Source organism: Cebus imitator, unplaced genomic scaffold (assembly GCF_001604975.1).
Source record: "Cebus imitator isolate Cc_AM_T3 unplaced genomic scaffold, Cebus_imitator-1.0 Scaffold387, whole genome shotgun sequence".
In the NCBI taxonomy this organism is placed as follows: Eukaryota; Metazoa; Chordata; class Mammalia; order Primates; family Cebidae; genus Cebus; species Cebus imitator.
In genome coordinates this window covers 1,092,100-1,101,911 of record NW_016107702.1, presented here as the reverse complement: position 1 = coordinate 1,101,911, position 9,812 = coordinate 1,092,100, and the positions used below count along the sequence as shown (strand labels likewise).

Below are 9,812 nucleotides of genomic sequence, written 5' to 3'. Positions count from 1 at the left end.
TGCCACCATGCTTAGCTAATTTTTTGTTATTTTTAGTAGAGTTGGGTTTTAGTCATGTTGGCCAGGCTGGTCTAAAACTCCTGGCTTCAGGTGATCCACCCACCTCAGCCTCCCAAAATGCTGGATTACAAGTGTGAGCCACCGGGCCTGGCCCCTTTCTGCCTATTTATTCAGAGAGATCTTATGTTTTTAACATTGGTGGAACTAACTTCTGTCATTGCTTTTCTTTTAAGGGTTTTCCTGGCTATTCTTCCTCTGTTTTTTATATGTTCTTTAAAATCAGCTTGTGTAGCTTCAGGAAAAAAAAAAAAAAAACCTTTTGATGTTTTTATCTGATCCATATTATATTTTATATGAGCTTTATGATGTTGAATTATCCTGTCCACAAATTAGATGCCCTTCCATATGTCCAAGTCCAGTTTTTGTTTTTGTTTTTGATTTTACAGCTGTGTTATAAAGTTTTCCTCACATAAGCTTTCCTCATTTCTTTTAAACGTTTATTCCTAAGCACAGTAGTATCTCCTTATCCTTGAGGGATATATTCCAAGATTCCCAGTGGATTACTGAAACCCTGAATATTACCAAACCCTACTGTGATCAGTCAGCAGTTTTCTGTTCATGCCTTCCACCTATAAATGTAATGTCTTGACTAAGATGCAAACTTATGCATCTTAACTAAGCACTTATCATGCACTGTGGCTGCAGCTTTGCAGTTTGAGGTGTGATATCAAAACTAGCATGATTTTTTTTTTCTCTTCACAATTTCATAGATAGAAGATTTGTTCTTACCATAGATCTTAGTAACCTCAGCATGCTGGTTTTTTCTCTCCTTATTAACTCGAGAACTTTCCCTTTTCACTTAAAGAAAGCACTTTACAACTTGTCTTTGGCATATCCAGATTGCCAGCATCACAACTCTTGTACTTTGAGGCCATTATTAAGTAAAATAAAGGTTCCTTGAATACAAGCATTGCAAATAGCACGACAATGATCTGATCACTGAGCTAGGGACTAAGTGACTCAGAGGCAGGTAGTATGTACAGTGTGGAGTGGAATGGTGAGAGCTTTCATCACACTACTCAGAACTACATGTAATTTAAAGCTTATAAATTGTTTATTTCTGGAATTTTGAGTTTAACATTTTCTAACTGAGATTGCCCATGGGTAACTGAAACCGTGGAAAGCGAAACTGCAGATAAGGGAGGACTGCCATATTTCATCTGTTTTGCTGCTAGGGTAAGGCCTTCTCTTCCATTCTGTCTTCTAACTGGATATTACTAGTGAATATGATAGCTGTTGATTTTTGTGTTAATTTGGATTATTTTATTTTGTGGTAGTTTTTAATTGACTTTCTTGGGTTTTCAGATATCTCTCAGATTACCTGAAAATTAAGATAGTTTTTCTTCTTCCTTTCTAATTTGTTTGCCTATAATTGTGGGGCGGGGGTAGAGATTTGGTCTGATTACATTGGCTAATACATCCAATTCATTAATAATAGTGGAGATAGTGGGCCTCCTTGTCTTGTTCCTGACTGTGAAATGCTAGATTTGGGTCTGAGATGTATATGTGTTTTATCACATTAAATATCCATCAATTTCTATTTCATTACTTTTTTTGTGATTTTTTAAAATCAGAAAAAGGTATTGAATTTTGTTGAATTGATAGAGATGGTTACATAATATTCTTCTTTGGCAAATATCTGGTATTGCAATAAGTAATATCAATTGATTGCCTAGTATTGATTCATCCTTAATTGCTGGAACAAATACCACTTGGTTGTGATATACTATCTTTAAATTTACTATACGATACTGTTTGTTCATATTTAATTTAGATTTGAATTTACATGGCCTCAATAACATGAAAGATTTCACCACAGTGTTTTAAAAGGCTAATTATATATGATTTAGTCATCTTTTCTAGAACTTTCCAAAGGATTGAGTATCATTGAGTATAAACAGACTCCAAGGTAGTACTTAGAAGTGTGGTAGCTAAGAACTTCATGCTGATTTCAAGTGGATGATTTCTGTCCTTCACCAAACCAGACCTCCAGTTCCTTCTTCAACATCTTTCTGTATAATTCTGTTTGAAGACCATTCATTCTTTATTGAAAAACTGGAATGCACAATTGGAATTAAATAATCATATCTTTCTCTGTTATATGTTGCTTTTATCATTGTCTCTTCAACATTGGACAGTAATTCCTTCTCTTTGCCAAATTTAGCTCCAAGAAAGCTCTTAGGTTTTAGAGTCTACCATACTCGTATACTCAAGTTAACTCCAGGTTCTGATATTGCTTTCATGAATCACATATTTAGAAAAGAGTAGAGATTTTAGCTCTGTTCAAGTGGTGCAGCATTCATTTCTTCTCAGCTGGTGGCTTTGCATCTTTTTCACCTCCTTATTTAAGTATTGAAATGTATTTATTAGTACTTTTACAAAATATTAAAATTATTTATTAGTAATAATAAAATAAAAAAATTATTTATTAGTAATATTTACAAAATATTTTGTTAATTTTTAAGCTTTTTTCTCATTCTCAGCATTTTTCTTTTGTTATATTTATACATATAAAAGAATATGTAAAATGTTTGTAAGATATAAAGGATAATAATACAGTGAGCACCAGTAAACTCATTACCTGACCCCAAAACTAGAATTTATTTTATTTTTTAGAAATGGAGTCTCACTCTGCTGCCCAGGCTGGAGTGCAGTGGTGCAGTCATAGCTCACTGCAGTGTCAAACTCTTGGCCTCAAGCAGTTTTTCCACTTTGGCCTCCAAAAGTTGTGGGATTACAGTGATCATGCCCAGCTTAGAATTTTATTAGTAACTTGCATCTGTTCTGTGTTTTTCCTGATCCCTTCCCTGTCTGTTTTGTTCACTATCCTTATTCTCTTGCTTAAACAAAAAAGTTTTGTCACATTATCTGTCCATCTATCCGTCTGTCTGTCTCTGTACACATATACACACATATATATTTTTTCTATTGGTTCACTTTCTTTGGAGAACCTTGACTGGCATACCACATGAACCAGCAATTCCATTCTTAGGTGTAGACCCAAGAAAAAATGAAAATATATGTCCACACAAAAACTTCTACATGAATGTTCACAGTAGTAGTATCCATAATAGCACAAAGTGGACACAACCCAAATATCAATCAACTGATTAGTGGATAAACAAAATGTGCTATATGTGTACAATGGAATTTTTTCAACTATCATAAGGAAAGAAATACTGATGCATGCTACTGCATGGCTGAATCTTATGGTATATAATGAATCTAATGGTATATGTTATATCTGTATCTGGTTATCTGGCTATATCTTCTGTTAATTCTGTTTCTCTGAGGAACTCTGACATACCATATGATCCAGCAATTCGACTCTGAGTATATAGATAGATATCTTTTCATGATATCTATATGTATGTAAATGTAGATATCTATTTAATAAGTAGATAGAAATGTCTATATAGAGAACAAGAGATTGAGATTTACTTTAAGGAATGGGCTTACTTGATGGTGGGGGCTGGCATATCTGAAATTTGTAGGGCAGGCTGACAGCCTGGAAACTCACATAGGACTTCTATTATAGTCTTGAGGCAGAATTTTTTCTCTAAGAAATCTCAGTTTTTACTCTTAAGGCCTTCAACTAATTGGATGAGGACCATGAACATTGTTGAGGATAATTTCCTTTACATAAAGTCAGTTGATTGTAAATGCTAATAACACTTGTCAAGGTATCTCCACAGCAACACCTAGATTATTCTTTGACCAAATAACTGGGCACTGTAGTCTAGCCCACTTGACTCAGAATTAATCCTTACATATGGTAACTTTGTGTTTAACCTTTTGAGGAACTCCCAGGTTTCTGAAGTACCACTTACATTCCCACCAGCAATGTATGAAGATTCTGATTTCTCTGCATCCTCACCAACACTTGTTAATGTCTCATTTTTTGTCATATCTGTCTTTTTTTATTAGAGCTATCCTGGTATGAAGTGGTGTCTCATTATGGAGATTTGCCTTTTTAAATTCAATATTATGTCTCTAAGATTCATTTGTGTTGTCACATGTAAGCTGTTCATTCATTTTCTCTGTGATATAATATTGTGTTAAGGTACCCCATAATTTATTCATTATTAATATTTATTCATTGTTACTATTTTAATTACTATCACTGTATTATGGATATCAATATATTTATAATAATAATTTATCCATTATTCATTGTTCTGTTGATGAATGATTCAGTGTTCAGTTTTTTGCTTCTATAAGCAGAATATTCTCATACATGTTTCCTGGTACATATGTGCAAGAGTTTTTCTAGACTGTGTATAAATCTAGGAGTGGTATTGCTGGTCCTTAGGGTATTCAGTATTCAAGTTTACCAGATAATGCACCCATGTTTTCCAAATGTCTCTATCAGTTTGTGCTCCCATTAGTATATAAGAGTTTTGTCTCTCAGTGTCCCACTTGGAATTATCAGGTCCCTTTTGAGAGAAATATCATGGGTTTCTCCATTTTCACTTCACTGAAGACTAAACATATCTTCATATGTTTATTAGTCATCTGATCCTTTTAAAAATGCTTGTCTTTGTGTCTCTTGCCCATTTTTAAACATTTGCTCATTTCTCTTATTGATATGTGTAGGTTCTTTATTTTACATGTTAATCTTTTATCAGTTACATATGTTACAGGCATCTAGTTTGTTTTTTTCCTTCGTGGTATTTTTTGATAAACAGCAGTTGCTGATTTTAATGCAGTTTTTCATTAATGCTATACCTTATACTTATTCTGTCTTAAGAAAGCCATGTTTAGATGACTAGCCATTTCATTCTTGTAGCCAAGCATGTTTATTGTTATTTTTCTTCCATCTCTCAAATGATTTGCTTATCATACTCTATAGGGATTATTCCTCTGTATGTAGTACTTTTAAAAAAAAACTTTAAACATGTCAAATAATGGAAAAGATTGGAGAAAACATCATAAGGTAATTCATACTTAAGGCCATGTCTTATAAACAGAATACATACTTAATTTTGACTGGTGAAATACTCTGCAACTCTTCTAGATGGCAGGTGATAGTAAATACACAAAAATTGTGGTTCTATCAATAGCATATTCATTCCTTCTATAACAAAGTTTATATTGATGAGAGAACAGAAGATGAAATTAAGAGACTTTACTCTCTGAGACTTAATCAAATTTAATATATATATATATATATATATATATTTTAATTAAGGAAGAGGATCACCTAGCCCGGGTAGAAGAAGCAATCACCCGTATGCTTGTGTGTGCCCTGAAAACTGCAGAAAATCCACAAAATACAAGAGCCTGGTTAAACCCTACTGAGGTAGGCAGCTTCTGGTTCAGCCCCGACTAAGACATTTCTTTTCCAGTGTAACTAAATGTATGTAACCATTTTAAAGCGTTTTTCTTTTCCCTTAGGTTGAGGAAACATCCCATGAAGTGAACTGTTGCTACCTAAATGCAGCTGTTTCTGCATTTTTTGATCGTTGCAGAACATCTAAGGTAGTTGAAATCCAAGCAGTGAGAACAGATGGAGACCACATGAAAAAGGAATTCAATGTGTGCGACCACGTGGAGGTGGGCCAAACAGGTAGCCAGAACTTAACCACAGGAATAGGCAAACCGGAGGCAACAAGTCACTTTGGGCCAGATCTGGTCCCTGTAGCACAGAGATCCGAAGAACCACCTTCACAAAGAGGAGGCATGTTTGAAAGTGATGGGAAAGACTTTGATGACAAGGATGGAGAACACTTTGGAAAACTGCGTTGTGCCAAGAGACAACAAATAATGAGCAACAGTGAAAATGCCGTTGAGGAAGAGATTGTCTCAAATACTACTACGGTTCCTTCTCAAACATTCATTTCTACGGATGACTTGCTGGACTGCTTGGTGAATCCACAAGTAACCAGGATAGTGGCACAACTTTTGATACAAAGAAGAAGTTTATGATTCTAGTGGAAGATGACTTTTAAAATAACATTTTTTAAATATCTATTTTTAAGTAGTAGGATCGTAAAATAAAGATGAACCAGCAAAAGTTCAGTTTGCGTGTTTGTAAATGTATTTATCCTTACTGAATTACATTTCAGTCTATTGCCACCGCCTTTCATGCACATTTCTCTTTGGCCAAACTGGCTGTTCTTTACTTGTAAGTTTTTTTCCTCCCTCATGCCATCCTTTCAGCCTGTCTCAAATGTAAGTCCCAAGTATTTCCAGCAGGAAGTAATCTCTCCATCAGCCTCAGGGGGCCAGCCTGCTGCTTACTTTTGCAGATAAAGTTTTACTGGAACATGGCATGCCATTCATTTACATATTGTCTATGGTGGCTTCAGGATTACGATGGCAGTATTGAGTAGTGACAGAGTATCTGGCCCAGAAAGCTAGAAATATAGACTATCTGTCCCTTTATAGAAAAGAAAAACTTTGCCACCCTCTAGTATAATGGATCTACTGGATTTGGAGTCTAGCCTTGCTCTGAGGTGATCTCGGTTCTAACAGCTGCAGAATTCTCACGGTTAACTCCTGTCATTCAGAGCAGGATCAATCAGGAGAAAAGTAGTTGGGGGTCCAGTATGAGGTCTCTTTAGGCAGGAACTCAGACATCTAGGAACACCAGTCCTGGGACTAAAACGGTCTCTCCAACAGTGAATAAAGGTTTAGCTCAGTGAAATTGATCCCACTCTCATTACATTTGCAAGATCCAGGGATAATTAATTAGCATTACTAAGAAGGAATTTAGAAATTAGAAAAGCATATTGATCTGAGTAACCATGCATGAACAAATACAAAACAGAAAAGATACACAAAGGCACCTTTGAGATGAACTGATCACTGCCTATCCTACTGTCCTCGAGGTAAGAGCATCAGTAAATCCAAAGAAAGTATGTGTTTTCAAAGGAAGGAGGGTGTTGTTATGTAAGCAAGCCCAGGGAATGAAAGGTCTGAAAAGAGCCCTTCTGTGGCACTTACCACCATCTGACCACTATGTATTTATGAATTTCATTACTGTCTATCTCTCCCAATCAGAATGTAACTCCTGAGGGTAGGGACTTTGATTATTGCTGTTATTTGCAGAGCCACAATGAGTTGCCAGCATCTAGTAGGTGCTTAATAAATAATTGACTGAGCGAATAATAAAAATGAGAATGTATTGACGATACCTCATCAAATACATTGGGACAGAATGTTACGGCCAAAGGTAAGGTAGCTGTTATTCTTGGTATATTCCTATTGCAGAAATAGATATCTTTTACTGCAGAGAGTCTATGGTTGATGCCTGCTACTCCTTTGCCCACTTTTTCAAGCTGCAGATAGTGACCTATTAGTTATAAAATCAGTGTAGTGGGTGAGACCAGCATTTTTTTAAAAAATGGAATAGAATAATTTCAGTGAACTGGAATACTGTATTATTTCAGGAAACGTTTTATGAAATATTAAGGTAAGTTTATCATAAAATTTTTGTTATGTCTGTGTATGTATTGGGCTCAATATAAAATTTATTTTTTAGTGTAGGTTGGGGTCAGGAAAGTTTACAAGGTGTTTTGTTTGTGTGTGTGTGTGTGGTTTTTTTTTTTTGCATTTTAGATTTTGGGGTACATGTGAAGAACATGCAAGATTGTTGCATAGGTACACACATGGCAGTGTGATGTGCTGCCTTCCTCCCCTTCACCTGTATCTGGCATTTCTCCCCATGCTATCTCTCCCCAACTCCCCACCTCTGCTGTCCCTCCCCTATTTCCCCCCAACAGACCCCAGTGTGTAATGCTTCCCTCCCTGTGTCCCTGTGTTCTTATTGTTCAACACCTACCTATGAGTGAGAACATGCGGTGTTTGATTTTCTGCTCTTGTGTCAGTTTGCTAAGAATGATGGTTTCCAGGTTCATCCATGTCCCTACAAAGGACACAAACTCATCGTTTTTGTGGCTGCATAGTATTCCATGGTGTACATGTGCCACATTTTCCTTGTCCAGTCTATCATTGATGGGCACTTGGGTTGGTTCCAAGTGTTTGCTATTGTAAACAGTGCTGCAACGAACATTCGTGTGCATGTGTCCTTATAGTAGAATGATTTATAATCCTTTGGATATATACCCAGTAATGGGATTGCTGGGTCAAATGGAATTTCTAAGTCCTTGAGGAATCACCACACTGTCTTCCACAATGGTTGAACTAATTTACACTCCCACCAACAGTGTAAAAGTGTTCCTGTTTCTCCACATCCTCTCCAGCATCTGTTGTCTCCAGATTTTTTAACGATCACCATTCTAACTGGCATGAGATGGTATCTCAATGTGGTTTTGATTTGCATTTCTCTAATGACCAGTGATGATGAGCATTTTTTGTTTGTTGGCCTCATATATGTCTTCTTTTCAAAAGTGTCTGTTCATATCCTTCGCCCACTTTTGAATGGGCTTGTTTTTTTCTTGTAAATCTGTTTTAGTTCTTTGTAGATTCTGGATATTAGCCCTTTGTCCGATGGGTAGATTGCAAAATTTTTTTCCCATTCTGTTGGTTGCCAATTCACTCTAATGACTGTTTCGTTTGCCATGCAGAAGCTGTGGAGTTTGATTAGGTCCCGTTTGTCTTATTTTGGCTTTTGTTGCCAATGCTTTTGGTATTTTGGTCACAAAGTCCTTGCCTACGCCTATGTCCTGAATTGTTTGGCCTAGATTTTCTTCTAGGGTTTTTACGGTGTTAGGTCTTATGCTTAAGTCTTTAATCCGTCTGGAGTTAATTTTAGTGTAAGGTGTCAGGAAGGGGTCCAGTTTCTGCTTTCTGCACATGGTTAGCCAGTTTTCCCAGCACCATTTATTATAAAGGGAATCCTTTCCCCATTGCTTGTTTTTGTCAGGTTTGTCAAAGATCAGATGGTTGTAGATGTGTGGTGTTGCCTCCATGGCCTCTGTTCTGTTCCATTGGTCTGTATCTCTGTTTTGGTACCAGTACCATGCTGTTTTGATTACTGTAGCCTTGCAGTATATTTTGAAGTCCGGTAGTGTGATGCCTCTGGCTTTGTTCTTTTTGCTTAGAATTGGCTATGTGGGCTCTCTTTTGGTTCCATATGAAGTTTAAGGCGTTCTTTTCCAGTTCTATGAAGAAGGTTATTGGTAGCTTGATGGGGATAGCATTGAATCTGTAAATTACTTTGGGCAGTATGACCATTTTCATGATATTGATTACAAGGTGTTTTGAGAAAAAACATTTAATTCAGCTGGAGTTAAATCTTCAACATGCTGAAACCTAGGAGAAGAGTTAACACATTGGTATGTATCGATTTCTATGGTATGAAATGGATTATGGAGGATAATTTCCTGATTTCGTAGAGATTATGAAGCAGCAAGAGATTCTGACTATCTGCAGAAAGTGATGTGAGAAAAGAGAGTGAAAGGGGGGCTGTCAGCCACTGCGGTAGCAGGGTCCCATTGTATCCTGCATTTCACAGGTGAGCCTGCCTGAGTGAGTGAAATCATTGATTAAAGAGACCCTCAGCAGGGTGCAGTGGCTCATGCCTGTAATCCCAGCACTTTGAGAGGCCAAGGTAGGCAGATCACCTGAGGTCAGGAGTTCAAGACCAGCCTGGCCAACATGGTAAAACCTTGTCTTTACTAAAAATACAAAATTAGCTGGGTATGGTGGTGCAGGCATGCAGTCCCAGCTACTCGGGAGGCTGGGGCAGGAGAATCGCTTGAACCTGGGAGATGGAGGTTGCAGTGAGCCAAGATCATGCCGTTGCACTCCAGCCTGGGCAACGAGGGTGAAACTGTCTCAGGAAA

General features: G+C 36.9%; 2 protein-coding genes across 5 annotated transcripts in view; one reads left to right on the top strand and one right to left on the bottom strand.

The window, feature by feature from the left end:
- The window catches only part of HSPBAP1 (HSPB1 associated protein 1), a 58,890-nt gene extending 52,560 nt beyond the window's left edge, over window positions 1-6,330 (top strand). For all 4 annotated transcript variants that reach the window (XM_017508194.2, XM_017508195.2, XM_037731234.1 and 1 more), the window contains 2 exons: window positions 5,252-5,362; window positions 5,458-6,330. In XM_017508194.2, the coding sequence (XP_017363683.1) occupies window positions 5,252-5,362; window positions 5,458-5,988 (642 nt within the window). In that variant the 3' untranslated portion in view covers window positions 5,989-6,330. The remainder of the gene's footprint in view (window positions 1-5,251; window positions 5,363-5,457) is intronic.
- PARP14 (poly(ADP-ribose) polymerase family member 14) overlaps window positions 1-9,812 on the bottom strand; it is a 95,939-nt gene that overhangs the window by 24,321 nt on the left and 61,806 nt on the right. The gene's annotated exons all lie outside the window — the stretch shown is intronic.